This window comes from Panthera uncia, assembly GCF_023721935.1.
Source record: "Panthera uncia isolate 11264 chromosome B3 unlocalized genomic scaffold, Puncia_PCG_1.0 HiC_scaffold_1, whole genome shotgun sequence".
Lineage (NCBI taxonomy): Eukaryota > Metazoa > Chordata > Mammalia > Carnivora > Felidae > Panthera > Panthera uncia.
Window position 1 is genome coordinate 28,155,225 of NW_026057582.1, and position 16,508 is coordinate 28,171,732.

The 16,508-nt window shown below is 39.4% G+C and overlaps 1 protein-coding gene across 2 annotated transcripts in view; it reads right to left on the reverse strand.

Annotated features, from left to right (window-relative positions):
- PSEN1 (presenilin 1) overlaps nt 1–16,508 on the reverse strand; it is a 76,355-nt gene that overhangs the window by 30,192 nt on the left and 29,655 nt on the right. For both annotated transcript variants that reach the window (XM_049612507.1, XM_049612506.1), the window contains exons 4-7: nt 11,727–11,977; nt 8,691–8,832; nt 2,706–2,773; nt 1,197–1,417 (exon numbers count right to left, since the gene is read on the reverse strand). In XM_049612507.1, the coding sequence (XP_049468464.1) occupies nt 1,197–1,417; nt 2,706–2,773; nt 8,691–8,832; nt 11,727–11,977 (682 nt within the window). The remainder of the gene's footprint in view (nt 1–1,196; nt 1,418–2,705; nt 2,774–8,690; nt 8,833–11,726; nt 11,978–16,508) is intronic.

The window sequence follows — 16,508 nt, forward strand, 5'->3', positions numbered from 1 at the left end:
TGGAGAAAGCTGGATGTGGTTAAGATCTAGACAACAAAAATAATACGCAACGGTTGCACTGCTGAAGAATTCCATGCGCAGCTAGGTAAAGATCTAGCATGTGTCCCTTTGAAGGTGAAAGCAAACTGCAGCTGTTGAAAAGGCACTGAAGAACATATTAGTAAAATCTCTGCAAAGTATTTACCAGCTGCTGATTAGATGGGGGCCAGAACTGGCCAGAACACAGCTATGCAATAATAGATGAGTACTCTGCAAACCATCAAGTACTGTACAACCTAAGATCATCATGAAGAGCACAGACAATATATGACTTCTATAGTTCTAGGACTGACAGCTCAAATATGAGAACAGAACCAAATTAATTCTATTTCCACAGACTTTTTCTTTATTAATCAAGTGGGGATGGTTAGGATTCCTACTACAGGTCACCTAACATTTTAATAAGCATCTGAATAGCAATAAAAGAGCACTGTCTAATTATAATCAGAGACCACACCCTGACCTCTGAAAATGGATCTCTTTTTGGCTTTCGCGCAGGGCGACAGCCACGAAGTACATACCTACACAGCTGCTTTTGTTATTCATGGCAAGGGCACATTCTGACTGTTCAGCACCCATGTCACACTGGTTGTTCATGAATTTGAATCTCACACTGCCCACATACGTTTTATTTTTAAAAGAATAATTCTACCCAGGTTACCTTATAAGAAGTAGGTAACCTAATTTTGATTTTAAAAACCAACTGAGCATTTTATGTATATAAAGTACTCTGCTAGTGCTTTTCAACATATGTTCTGAACTCTTACAACTCTGGGAAGCATCGTTCCCATTTTCCAAATGAGGAAACAGAAGCTCAAAGAGTTTGAGGCACTTTCCTAATGTCATAAAGATACTCAGTGCTAGAGATGGGACTTAAATCTGAGTCCTACAGACTTCTAACCAGAAGTCTATGGATCCTTCCACTAATCCATCACTGGGTTCAACTGGGGGGCAATCAGAAAACATTTTTAAAGAACTTAACCTCAAAACAATGGAGATCTTTATATGAAAAAGATACTATAGCTAATTACTTATTTACTGAAGAGCTATGGGATGTAACAGTTATCACTTTCCTAAGTCAAGATAACTGGAAAAGGAAGGGAAACACACCAGTGAGGTACTTCTGTGATGAACAAAATGTCAGTCTTGAGTTTTACCATATACTGAAATCACAGCCAAGATGAGCCATGCTGTCCACTCTGGGAGGTACTTGATAAATACCAAGGCCATGAGGGCACTGATCATAATGAGATATGCCTGCTGGAGTCGCAGCGGCCCTTTCCAGTGAATGGCAATCATTCCCACCACACCAAAATTCCAGATCAGGAGTGCAACAGTAATGTAGTCCATGGCAACATTGTAGGTTTTAAACACTTCTCTGAAAAAAATTAAACAGAAATCTAAAAAGATTTATATATAGTAATTTTCATCAAAGCATTGTTTAGAACTATGGTTCCCCCAAATTAGATATTCCTATCTCACCTTCATATTTTCATATATCAACTGTGCTATTAATAGTTTCCTTTAAATTAGTTCACTTTTCCCCTCAAGTTGAGCTTAATTTTCTTTTTTTTATTAAAAAAAAATTTTTTTTTAAACGTTTATTTATTTTTGAGACAGAGAGAGACAGAGCATGAACGGGGGGAGGGTCAGAGAGAGAGAGAGACACAGAATCTGAAGCAGGCTCCAGGCTCTGAGCTGTCAGCACAGAGCCTGACGCGGGGGTCGAACTCACAGACTGTGAGATCATGACCTGAGCCGAAGTCGGACGCTTAACTGACTGAGCCACCCAGGCGCCCCTATTTATAATTCTTTGAAAGAGAGAGAGTGAGCACAAGCAGGGGAGGGACAGAGGGAAGGAGAGAAAGAGAATCTTAAGCAGGCTCCACACCTACCACAGAGCCCCTGACATGGGGCTTGATCTTACAAATATGAGATCGTGACTTGAGCCGAAATCACAAGTCAGGTACTTAACCAGCTGAGCCACTCAGGTGCCCCAAGCTGAGATACCGATTTAGGCTCAGGTCATGATCTCACAGTTCATGAGTTCGAGCCCTGTGTCGGGGTCCGCACCGATGGAACAGAGCCTGCTTGAGATTCTCTCTCTCCCTCTCTCTCTGCCCCTCCCCTCCTTGATCTCTCTCTCTCAAAATAAATAAAAATAAACTTTAATATTTAACTAAAATAGATTAATTAAAAAACATGTGGGGCGCCTGGGTGGCTCAGTCAGTTGAGCGTCCGACTTCGGCTCAGATCATGATCCCACAGCTTGTGGGTTCAAGCCCTGCATGGGGCTCTGTGCTGCCGGTTCAGAGCCTGGAGCTGCTCTGCATACTGCGTCTCTCCTCTCTCTGCCCCTCCCCGACTTGCGTGCGCTCTCTCTCAAAAATAAATAATGATAATAATAAAATTAAACATGCAAAATAAATTTTATAGCTAGGACATATGATGTTATCAAGAAATTTAGTGTAGCCATTAAAAATATATATATATACATAGATATTTTACAATATTAATCAGCCTTATGTATACCAGGTACAAACTATATATAAAAACAATTATAATTTAAGAGTAATTCATCAACAAAGTACGTGGCTTTAAGTCACAGTTATATAGATCAAACAGATTTAATTCCTGAAAAACAGACCAAATATTTCACCACTTACCCCAAGTAAATGAATGAGAAAAAGAACAGCAACAACAGAGATGAAATAATAAGCCAGGCATGGATGACCTAGAAAAGAAAGCAGTTCAATGTAACTGACAGATACCATAACCCTACAAAAAGGCAAATTTCTTACTTCAAAAATAATGTATTATTTCTGTATGTGTTATGCTTTTCAAATGGCAGAACTCAAACTGATTTTGGGATCAGTGCATACTTCTATTAGAACTCTTTGGTGCTGAACTACTGCAGAAGAGAAAATTCAGCAAGACATATAAAGACCTTGTTCCTTTAGAAATATATGAAAATTAAAAAAATTTTTTTTTAATGTTTATTTTTGAGAGAGACAGAGTGCAAGTGGGGGAGGGGCAGAGAGAGAGGGAGACACAGAATCTGAAACAGGCTCCAGGCTCTGAACTGTCAGCACAAAGCCCAATGTGGGGCTCAAACCCACGAGCTGCAAGATCATTACCTGAGCCAAAGTCAGACGCTTAACCAACTAAGCCACTCAGGTGCCCCAGAAATAGGTGAAATTTTAAAAAGAATACAGTCTAAAATGAATTATCAATTCATCTGACTTTTGGGGAACCAAAGGTCCACATTTAAACTTTAAAGGAGCAATATTTTCAATGGAAATTTTTTGTGGTATTTCTGAAATAAATAGAAAAAACTGAATACAATAAAATTGAAAATCAGATATTCCATTAGGTGACTTATGTATGCATACATTAACTGTATTAACAAAAATAAGCCTTTAAATTATATAACCATTTGATGAAATACTCAGAATCTAAAATTTCAGTAAGTATTAGAACACTTTCTATTTTATTTAACATGGTTCATTACTAAGTAGTAATATTACGAATTCTTTGGAACACTTCGAAGTCCATCATTATGCACAATTCATACCGCACTATACAAATATTAGTCACTATTACTCATGTACAGCTTATGAATATGAGAGATAGAATCAGAATTTGACTTTTGTCATCTGTTACACAAGATGAACATTTTAAATGTTAATTTTATGTAATGGGTGTATTTGGGAAAATACGATACAACCCAGGGAGCCTGGAGATTTTAAGAACAGAATGGAGAAGCACAAAAAAAACTGTCAAGTAATTTCTAACCAAATTGAAATTATTTTGAGGTGGATACACCCATTATATGCTTCAATCTTTCAACGAAGCTTACTGTTTAATGACAGAAGTTACTTAACCAGTAAATTTTCCAAACATGGTCTCTTACTCAGAGTATTATTTTGTCTTCATTAAAAAAAAAAAACTCCCACGCCCACCTCCCAGATCCAGTTGTTCCAATAATCAGGCTCTAAGCTATCAAAATCTAGTTGTGATTAAAATGTATGTTAGTTTTTCTTTCTCTTGTGGTTCTGTTTTGATTACCCAAGGTGATCTATGATTGTCAATGCCTTTGAAAGATTTCTGCTGCCTCTGTTTCTTTAGAACAACTTTATAAAATGGTACAATTTGGGGAAAAGTCAAAAGAATGGCTTTACATGGAAGCGGGTATTCCTTGGACATCTGAATATTCTGACTACCTGAATACAACCAACTTAATTTCTAGTGTTCTTTCACAAAAATTTCCCCCAACAATGTATTATAAAAAATTTTTCAAACATACAGCAAAGTTTAAAGAATTTCACAGTGAATATCCACCTACCATTCACATTTTGCTATACTTGCTTTGCAGCATTCCTATCCAGTTCGCCATCTATTAGTCCTTTTTATTTTTAATACATATCAAAGTAAAGTGAAGACACCTATACATTTCCCTCTGAATACTTCAACTTTAGCAAAATATTCTAAAGGGAGCCCTTCCTCTGGTTGGTCTACAGAAAACCCAGTAAAGCTGAAAGAGCAAAAAGAAACCTCCTTGCGGGCTTCCCAGTCCCTCATGCTCCCAAGTCTCAGCTACAGAAATAATCCATTACAAAACTAAAAAGTTATATAAAATATTACAAAACAGAAGAGCTTTAACAAGTGGAAGATGTACATTGGTACCCCGTATTAAGTGCTGAATTAAAAAAAAGGAGTAAACACTGAATACTAGAAATTCTCATCTTTCTTGAGATAAGCTCTTTGTTTTTTCAGCAAGGGAACATGGGGGCATTATTTTAAGAAAGCATTTATCTGAAAAGAAAAGCAACATATATGCATAATATTGAGAAGATAAACACTAAAAGAAGGAAACAATTCCCACTGATTGGGGACAAAGTTGTTAATTAACTTTTTTTTTTTTTTCAGGTATGTTTTCTGTCTGCATGTATAAAGACCTTTTAACAATACTAGAATCAAGTAATATATAGTTTAATATTCTGCCTTTCAAAAAATTTTTTAGTTTATTTTGAGAGAAAGCGAGCAAGCAAGAGAGGGGTAGAGAGAGAATTCCAAGGAGGCTCCATGCTGTCAGTGCAAAGCCTCCTTGGAATTCTCTCTCTGCCCAATGAGGGGCTCGATCTCATGAACTGTGAGATCATGACCAGAGCTGAAATCAAGAGTCGGATGCTTAACCAACTGAGCTACCCAGGCGCCCCTTAACCTTTTCTTATTTATTTAACCTTTTCTTATTCCCAATTTCTTAGGGAATTACAATTTCCAATTTTTTTTTCAATTGTAATTTATGCTAGGATAAATATCTTAGCATGCACATATTTTCCTGCATTTCAAATTCTTTATTTCAGATATATCATGAAAGCAAAATTATGGAATCAAAGTGTACAGACTCTTATTACTGACTATTGATATATATTGGCTTAGTGACTTCACACACAAAAAAGCCTGTATTAATCTTTACCAAGTCAATAGGTGAAATGTATCAATTTGTTATTCTAATGTTTCTTGTTTTGCTATTGAGGAAACATATATACACATCTCTCTGTTTCTCTCCTGGCCATCTACATTTCCTTTGTAATTCCTGTGGCTTGGGTTTCTAAAAATTTATAGGATGTTCCTAATTTTTTTTTCTTTTTATAAAGATTTTATTTTTTTTAAAGTAATCTCTACACCCAATGTGGGGCTCAAACTTACAAGCCAGAGGTCAAGGGCCACATGCTCTACCAACCAAGGCAGCCGCCCCTACGATGTTCATAATTTTCTTAATAGTTTGAAAGGGCTCTTCATATTGTAAAGATATTAGCCCTTTGTCTGTAGTAATGGTTTTTGGTCACTAATGTTATGATTTTCTGAATTATTACCTGAATTCAAAGCCTCTTCTGATGACTAAATAGCACTTGCCCTTTTTCTAGAACATCAGGTGGTAAAACAGGCTTTTTTTTCTCATCTTGCAAAAATCCCTAGGTCAGCTTTCCTGTGCTAAAGGCTCTGAAAGAAAAGAGCCATGCTTCAGTGTAGAACTGCAGGCATCTCCTCTAAACCCTGAACTAGCCAGGCCGGAAATCATGTGCTTTTGGTAAGTTATATAGTTTCATCTATAACCTGATATGTAATAATTAACTGCCTTTTCAGTTTCTACCTTTTTAAAAGTTTGTTTGGTCTTTTAGCTTCTTGTGCTTCTCACAGACATTGCACAACCAACCACTGACATAACAAATCTTCAGGGTTTATTTCCAAACAGGTCCTGGCAAGTTTCTGAATTTCTGACTCAAAAGCTCCTTTTATTTTACTCTAGGAATCAAAGTAAACAACTTGTTCCTATAGAATTGGCTGTGCCTGCTAAGACTTGAACTTAATGTTAAAAAGCAAAACAAAACAACACCCATGAACAAATAAATGTAGAAATGTGGCTGAAAATAAACCCTTGCATACTTTCTGAAAGAGTTACATGAGATGTAACTAAAAGATGCACAGAACTGACCAAAAATGTATCAAGAGAGGTTCGAGGTGCCATGGAGTAAAAGCACACCTACCCTGTCTCTCCTGCCAAGCGCAACCATAAAACTTGGAGAGAATGCATGCAGCTGCTAGGTGAGGACTCTGAAAAGTGAACAGAGTCAGGTGGGCTGGGGGATGAGAAATAAGTTGATCCCTTTTTCCCCTCCAGTACTATCCTCCTCCATCAGAATTCAATGCAGCTCTGACTGGGCATTAGCAAGACAGTGAGAGCACTAGAAGCCTAGTTCTGGAAAGGAACAGGAAAGAGGTCTCCTAACAAAAAAGAGAGTGCAAAAATCTCAATTTTGGGTTTTTCCTTTCACCATTCTCTCACATTCAGCTCTCAAAGAATCCTGTGGGGGTGGCAGTGGGGGTTGCAGGAGCCTACATTTCAGAGTGAGGGGAAGTTTCCTCTGTAACCTGGAGGAGCTGTACTTCCCAGAGAGGGGGGCACGTGGCACGTGTTTCATTTCTCTCTGTCCTCCCACTTCGTGGCCCCATCATTGGTAAAACAAAGCCCTGTCATTGGTAAAATAAAGTCATTTCTAGCTGGAGGAATGGAACAGGGAGGCCAAAAAAACCCAAAAAGCACTAGGGAGATCACAGAAAGGAAGAAGCTTAGGAAAGCAAACTTTTAAAGCTGTTATGAACTTATTGGTCCTTCCTCAAGGTGTACAGGTGTGGTCATGACCCTAAACAGGATACAGACTCCCCATAAAACGCGAAGAAGAAAAGTAGCATGTAATCTAGATAAGAGTCACAAAGTGAGTCCAACAGAGCAGAAACATGGACCTAGTAAGTAAACACTTACATGCAGACAAAGTTACTGTCATGAAGATATTTAAACGGGGAGGAGAATGCTTTGCAGCAAGGGTTTACATCATTCGCTCTTTGGTTTTCTGAGTATTAATGACACTTGCCATCATCATACACACCTGTCTTCCATCTTTTCCACTTGCTAACAATGTCAAGACTACAGATGGCCATCACTTAGGTTAACACTCCCACCCACTCAAACTTTCAACAAGCAAGGTTAAATTCTGCATAATTTTAAAGTTCGTGAACACTGGAAAGGTATTTGATCTTACTAAATACCAGCCAAATGCAAATTAAGGCATTTTGTTTCATCTATAAAAATGAGTACAGAATTTTAAAATTCAATGCTGGTAAATGTAGGGTAAGACATTCTCATTCTCTACTAGTGTTAAGTACAAACTGATACTATCATTTTGAAAAAGGAATTTTGCACACCATAATGGTTAAAAATATGTAGATAATTCATCCCTGAAATTCTGTGTCTAGGATTTTACCCTAAGGAAATAATGTGAAAAACTGAAAAAGCTCCACAAAGACATTCATTGTTTAGAATAGCAAAAAACTGGAAACAACTTAAATGTCCAACATCAGGGAGATTAGGGAAAGTAAATTACAATACGCTCATTGAGTCAAATGTTATGTAGCCTTTAGACATATTTTCTGAGAATTTATAATATGGAAAAATACTTATCCCAAAGTAAAAGTTAAGAAAGGACACATACTGATTATACATTTTATCTTAACCATGTTAAAGAATATACAGAAATAAGTAGAAGGAAATCGAGTAGACTTCAATATTTGGAAAGTTATCATTCATTTCTTTTCTTTGAGAAAGACCCTAAAGGCTCATGACTTATAATAATTTGTGATTTTTCTGAGGCACGCATCTGAAATATGTGCCAGGTGGCAAAAATTCAAGAGTGAATCCCTTAGCTAGCAGGTGAGCTAAATGGGCAGAGGCTGGGAGTGTTGGGCCTGTGTCTTTTCCGCACAATCTCCCCTGCCCTTATTTCCCAAGGAAAGAACTAGTGCTCCTGCAGGAGAGATAGTAAGGGAATGGATGGCTCCCAATACAGAAGTGGGAATATAACCAGTCACCAATGAGTTTAACACCAGGGTCTGAAGGAGGCTCTACTGGCCTATACTCAAGAAAATCTGAAAACTAAAAATTAAGTTTTTATAGTTAAACTAAAAATTTTAAAAAAATTAAAACTCAAAATCAAATCAGTTCTACAACATAAGACCCTTTTGTATAAGACAGGAAAACCCAATCACAAAAAGAACATGGTAGAAACCAAAGCTCCATATCTCACGCTCACCTTATAGCACCTGTATTTATACAAAACCACCAGGAGAATAGTCATGACAACAATGACGCTGATCATGATAGCAGCATTCAGAATTGAGTGTAGGGCTCTCTGCCCCACGGTCTCGGTGTCTTCTGTGAATGGGGTATAGATTCTGTAATAAAACAAAACACAAAAGCCCCAGGTCAAACCACATACCCACTCCTTGTCTTGTTTCCTTGATTCAAACTGGTGTCTTTAAGTGATCTTTTTTCCATCTCAGCAATCTAGCCAAGAATTTTAGCTAAGAAAATTAGCTATATTTTAAAATAAGTGCTTTAGGGTCGCCTGGGTGACTCAATCGGTTAAGCATCTGACTCTTGGTTTCAGCTCAGGTCATGATCTCATGGTTCATGAGATCGAGCCCCACACTGGACTCTGTGCTGACAGTGCAGAACCTGCTTGGGATTCTCTCTCTCTCCCCCTCCATGACTCCTGCTGTCTCTCTCTCAAAATAAACTTCAGAAAATAATAAATAAACAAATAAATAAATAAATAAAGTGCTTCAAGATAAAAAGAGATATCCAAAATATGGAGAGGTGGACTTCCGTGAACCAGACACTGGCTCCATCTAGTGGATGCTTTATATTGAAATAATTACTCCTCAAATGTTCTTTCTCCATAGCTTATTAGCAATTTGTTAAAGAACTGGGTTCTGCCATATACCGAGGCTACAAATAGTTGTCAGAGGAAGAGGGCTTATAATACAGTGGCTTACAATTATTTTTTTTCACCTATAGGAACTGTTCTGATATAATATATCCATCTTCGCCTTGGTTTCTCATTCACATAAACATGCTTTTATTGCAGGTGTTCAGGCTCCCAGCTAAAAAGACTTTTTTCTGACTTCTTTACAGTTAGGTGTGGCCATGAAGCTAAATATGGCCAATGAGTTATAAGCGGATATGTTGTGCTGAACTTCTAAGAAAGGCGTTAATTCTGCTGAGAGAGAGGTCTTATATCCTCTTCTCTGCCACTCCTTCCTGCTTCCTGTTGTCTGATTTGAAGCCTAGAGCTCCAGTACCAATAAGGAACCTTGAATAACATAAATGATAGAAGCTAAAGGAAAAGGAAAGAAGACTGAATCCTTGAAAAATGTGAAGTCACTATACCAATCTGGACTGAGTACCCAATACCATTCTCTGGGAGACAGATAAAATATGTATACCATTTAAACCAGTTGTTTTCATTTCCTGTAACAGGGTCAGGCAACTTTCTGTAAAGAACTAGAGAGTACACATTTTTTAAATTTTGTTTTATTTCATTATTTATTTTAGAGACAGAGAGAGAGTGCAGGCATGGGTGGGAGAGAGGGAGAGGGAGAGGGGAGGGGGAGGGGGAGGGGGAGGAGGAGGAAGAAGAAGAAGAGAGAGAGAGAGAGGAAGAGAGAGAGAGAGAGAGAGAGGAAAGAGAGAGAGAGAGAGGAAAGAGAGAGAGAGAGAGAGGAAGAGAGAGAGAGAGAGAGAGAGAGGAAGAGAGAGAGAGTGAATTTTAAGCAGACTCCACACTCTGCACAAAGCCCAATGCAGGACTCGATCCCACAACCCCGGGATCATGACCTGAGCTGATATCAAAAGTCGGGATGCTCAACTGACTGAGCCACCCAGGTACCCCGGGAGAGTACATATTTTAAATTTTGCCATATGGTCTCTGTTCCAACCACTGAACCCTGCCATTGTAGTATGAAGTCAGTATGAAGACAGCCATAGACAATATATAAATGAATGAACATGGCTGTGTTTCAGTAAAAGTTTATTTATAAAAACAGGTGGCAGGAGGATCTGTCCTTTGGACCACGGCTTACTAACCCTTGTTCTATAACATATAGCCCAAACTAACTCTAACGTATACAGATAATATTACCTAGTCTCTTTTGGCTACTGTCTTCAATCCCTGCCCTTTACTCATTACCTTAGCGTTTCTTCCAAAACATTACAAGTTCGGCTTTCAGAACACCACACAGTTCGCTAATTTCAAATTCCAAAATTCACTTAAAACTCTGTTTGAGCCCAATGGGAGTCCCTGAGACAGAACTAGGTGAATCTGAATCAAAGCATTTTTCTTAAAGGCAAAGGGGCCGTACCAACAGCACCAGAGAATCAACACAACGGTCTCCCAAGAGTCTAGAGAATGCCAGCTTGTATTAATTCTTCACCCTTTCATTTAACAACTTTTTACTGAGCATTTATTACATAACTAGCCCTGGACACTAGTTGCCCTCATAAGCCTTACAGTATAGAAGGAAACCAGGCTTTAAATACTGTAAATAAATAACAGATTTGCATCTTGTGACAGGTGAAAAAGAACAGGCTGCTATGAGAAAGAACATCAGGAAGGACCTAATTCTCTTATGAGGATCAGGGCAATTATCTTTGAGTACTTAGACATTTAAGGGAAGATGAGAAAGATGAGAGGAATTAATCCATCGAAGTTAAAAAGGAGGAGCACCTGGGTGGCTCCATAGGTTGAGCATCTGACTCGGTTTTGGCTCACGTCATGATGATCTTGCGATTCATGGGATCGAGCACAGAGCCTGCTTGAGATTCTTTCTCTCCCGCTCTCTCTGCCCCTCCCCCAATCACACACACATATGCTCCCTCTCTCTCTCTCTCTCTCTCTCTCTCTCTCTCTCTCTCTCTCTCTCTCAAATAAATAAACATTTTTTAAGAAGCCAGAAAAGGAAAGAACCTTCCAGCAGAACAATGGGACCAATGGCCCTGAGGTGGAAAAAAATCAATATTCAATTCTTTACCTGCTCAATTCCAAATAAATTCAGCTCCATCCAGTGATACCATACATGAAATAAAATTCTGTAGCTCTCATTTTCTCTACTTAAAGCATCAAGTAATAATCACCCCTCATTATCTCAACAGCTTCTGGCTGTCAGAGAGAATGAACTCTTTAGCCTTTGTGTCCCTTCAGAGCAGAGGCCACCAAAGTGATAATGACACAGAATGAAGAAAAGCCGTATCAGCCTTGAGAATGATAAAACAAAACACTCATACATACAGCTGTCCATCCTTCCGGGTATAGAAGCTGACTGATTTGATGGTAGCCACGACCACCACCATACAGAGAGTCACCGGGACAAAGAGCATGATCACATGCTTGGCGCCATATTTCAACGTCAGCTCTTCATCTTCTTCTTCATCTTGTTCCACCACCTGCCGTGAGTTACCCTGGGGTCTTCCGTTAGATAGCTCAGGGTTGCCACGCCTCCGTCTTTCACTGCTATGCTCAAGCCGTTCTCTACTGTCATTCTAAAAGCACAAGAGGAACTATTTTCAGTAAGTCAGACTCCCCAGAATCAAGGTATTCTATATTAAACACAGAAAACATAACAATTAGACCTGAGATTAAGAAGAGGCCCATCATTACTTGAGTTCTGAAAGTCTGAGGCAAAAAGAATCAATTCGCAAGAGATGTGCAGTTTAAAAGTCTAGATTTTATTCGCCACTGACCAGTGAAGGAACCCAGGTCCTCTCTCTCACCTGGCTCTTAGTTTACCTCATTCTCACCTTCCATTCTCAACCTAAAGCAATTGTACTCATCCTCTCAGGTTTGGCTTAAAAACTGACACCTGCATGAAAACTTTATTTGCTAATGCTTACAAGCACAGTAATCTCACCTTTCTCAAAATTATAAAGTGCTTTCTATCTGAGGTTTCTTTCATACCAGTTTTACAAGGAACTGTCTCACCTTCTTAATTTTAAGTAAGCTCTACACCCAATGTGGGGCTCGAACTCATGACCCGGAGATCAAGAGTAGCATGCTCCACCGCTGAGCCAGGCAGGCACCCTTCACCTTCATTATTAATAAGATTTAAAATCCCTGTGCTGGGGGCACCTGGGTGGCTCAGTCAGTTGAGCGTCCGACTTTGACTCAAGTCATGATCTCATGTCTATGGGTTCAAACCCAGTATCGGGCTCTGTGCTGACAGTTCAGACCCTGAAGCCTGATTTGGATTCTATCTCCCTCTCTCTTTGCCCCACCCCTGCTTGCGCTCTGTCTCTCAAAAAATAAAACGTTAAAAAAAGTTAAAAAATAAACAAAATCCTTATAGTGATATACAAGGGATCTATTTCTTACAATTTCATGTAAATCTACAATTCTCTCAAAAAATTTACTTAGGGGCATGTGGGTGGCTCAGTCAGCTGGGCGTCTGACTTTGGCTCACGTAACGATCTTATGGTTTATGAGTTACAGCCCTGCATTGGGTTCTGTGCTGAGCTCAGAGCCTGGAGCCTGCTTCAGATTCTGTCTCCCTCTCTCTCTGACTCTCCCCCACTTGTGTTCTCTCTCTCAAAATAAACATTTAAAAAAGTGTACAAAAATTATTTAAAGGATTTTTAAAAATCTTTAGAGAGAGATAAAATTAGGCCTTATACAATTCTGATACCCCTCACCTTGCCTGTATTAGAGGGAAATAAATATTTGATGAATGACAGAATAAAACTAGAACCTTCCTTAGATTCTACTTTCCTCAGTCTCTTAATCCAAACACTATTTTCATCCTTGTCCTGGGTTTACCCTTTCTTCCTCTTCAAGTTCAACTTCCTTTTTGTTATCATTGTTCATATATTTTTAAATTTAAATTCAAGTTAGTTAACATACAGTGCAGTATTGGTTTCCGGAGTAGAAACCAGTGATTCATCACTTACATACAGCACCCAGAGCTCATCCCAACAGCACCCTCCTTAATACCCGTCACCCATTTAGCCCATCCCCCCACAGACCTCCCCCTCTAGTAACCCATTTCTTGTCTGTATTTAAGAGGCTAATATGGTTTGCCTCTCTGTTTTTATCACATTTTATTCTTCCTTCCCTTCCCCTATGTTCATCCATTTTGTTTCTTAAATTCCACATACTTGTCTTTCTCTGTCTTACTTCGCTTATCACTGTTCACATCTAAAACTCAGTTTTTGTAAAGGTGAGAGTGGATACCAAGAGTATTAACAACAGTAATAAAAATAATAAATAATAGAAAAAGAACAACACTCCTCTTCCCAGATAAGTACAGAATAGGAGATGAAAGCAGACTGATAGTCACTGTTGCTGGTAAAACATAATCTGCTTGGTTTAAACACCCTACTTTTGGTTTCAGATCAGGTCATGATCTCACAGCTCGTGGGTTCAAGCCCCACATCAGGTTCTGTGATGGTAGTTTGGAGCCTGCTTGGGATTCTCTCTCTCTCTCTCTCTCTCTCTGCCCCTCCCCTACCCACACTGTGTCAGTCTCTCTCCAAATATACAAATACGCTTAAAAAAAAGAAGAAGAAGAAGAACAACAACAACAACAACAACAGGTTCTCTTAGGGGCACCTAGGTGGCTCAGTCTGTTGAGTGACCAACTCTTGATTTTGGCTCAGGTCATGATCTTACAGTCATGGGATTGATCTCATGGGTGTGGGATTAAGCCCCATGTGTGGAGCCTGCTTAAGATCCTCCCTCTCCCTCTTTCTCTGCCCCTTCCCTGCTTGCACATATGCACACGTGTGCTCTCTCTCTCTCTCAAAATAAAGAAAGAACAGGTTCTCTTGGGAAAATCATGCGAGAACATGCCACCTTTACCTTGTTTTTGACTAAGTATTACTGTTATTCATTAAAAATACATTATAATCTTAATAACAGCTTAACATTATTACAATGTACTGGAGATTGTGATATGTGCTTTATGTTAAATTCTCACAGCCTCTCGTCATCACCACTTTATAGACAGGGGAATGGCCATAGCTAGGAAGCATTACAGAGAGGGTTTGAACCCAGGCATGCCCAACTACAGATATCAAGCTCTTTAAAAATTTTTTTTTTATTTTCATTTTTGAGAGAGAGAGAGAGAGAGAGAGAGAGCGCGCGCGCGCGCATGAGTGGGCAGGGGCAGAGAGACAGAGACACAGAATCTGAAGCAGGCTCCAGGCTCTGAGCAAACAGCACAGAGCCCAGCATGGGGCTTGAACCCATGAGCCACGAGATCATGACCTGGCCCAAGCCAGACGCCCAACTGACTGAGCCACCCAGGAGCCCCCCAGAAAACAAGCTCTTAACAACCTCTCAATGTGCTGTTCACAAGACAACATGGGAGCTCTGCAGACTCAGTGTGGGCTGAGTTCTCTTTTACTTTATTTGGATATATTCATCCCATAAGTAATTATCAAAATTCTATATTCTAGGTACTATACTGTGGCAATACTGAAATTAAAAAGATCTAGATGCTGTCCTCAAAAAGATCATAAAGTTAGCTTTAATACAGGATAACTATTACAACAGAGACATGAACAAAGTGCTGCAGGACTGATCATTCCATGCGGTCAAGAAAGGCAAGGTAAAGATACAATTCCTGAGCAGAAGAGTGACTGTGGTGAATGGAAGGTGAACGGGCTCCAAGCAGACATGACTGTGGGACTGAGGTGTGAAGTTAAAGAGCAAGGCCTACACAGAAAACCAGTGAGTACGCCTGAGCTGGCTGGGAAACAGTCTGTCAGGGCTGCTTGCAGGAAAAGGTTAGGAACAGGTTGTAAAGAACCTCATTTGCCATGCCCAAGGTCTTTAGACTTTGTCCTGTAGACAATAAAAAGTCATAAAAATTGCTGGGGTGCCTGGGCAACTCAGTCAGTTAAGTGTCAACTTCAGCTCAGGTCATGATCTCACGGTTTATGCGTTCGAGCCCCACGTAGGGCTCTGTGCTGACAACTGGGAGTCTGGAGACTGCTTCGGATTGTGTCTCCCTCTCTCTCTCTGCCCTTCCCTAGCTCTTGCTCCCTCTCTCTCTTTCTCCCCTGCTCTCTCAAAAATAAATAAATAAATAAATAGATAAATAAATAAATAAAATTTATTTATTTATTTATTTTTGGATTTTTATTTATTTATTTTTAGGTTTAGGTTTTTTTCCTTTCATGTCTTTTATTTTTATTTATTTATTTTTAATATATGAAATTTATTGTCAAATTGGTTTCCATACAACACCCAGTGCTCATCCCAAAAGATGACCTCCTCAATGCCCATCACCCACCCTCCCCTCCCTCCCACCCCCCATCAACCATAAATAAATTTTAAAAAATTAATTTAAAAAGTCATAAAAATTGTTAAGGTTGAGGAAGTGACACATTAGATTATGTTTCATAATCTAAAAATTGTTAAGGTTGAGGAAGTGACACATTAGATTATGTTTCATTTTGGAGAAACCTGGTAGAGTGATGACGAAAAACAGATGTATAAGAGGTATTTCAGAAGCAGAACTGACCAGGTTTTGTGGCAAATTCCATGTGGATGGTCAGGAAGGAGTCAAGGATGATCCTGGAGGTTCCTAGCATAAGGGACTAGGAAGGTGGTAATGGCACTAACAGAGCAAGGAACACAAGAAGATGGGCAGGCTGGAGGAAAGATAGGTTTATGTGAGGCACCTGCAACCAGGCAGCAAAGTCCAAGGGTAGTTAAGAATACCAAGCCCAAGGGCACCTGCGTGACAATCAGTTGAATGTCTGACTCTTGATTTCGGCTCAGGTTTGAGTTCGAGCCCCTCATCAGGCTCTGCGACAGTGCAGAGGCTGCTTGGGATTCTCTCTCCCCTCTCTGCCGCTACCTTGATCACACACTCTCTCTCAAAATAAATAAACTCAAAAAAAAAGTTAAAAAAAAAATTCCAAGCTCAGAAGGGAGTTGGGGGAAGTCATTAGTTTCTATAGTTATGTAAATGGATGAAATCTCAGGGACAGTGTATAGATGGAAAGCAGGAACAGTATGGACTTGCTGGTGATTATGTAATGCAACGGGGGGGGGGGGGGGGGGGGGGGA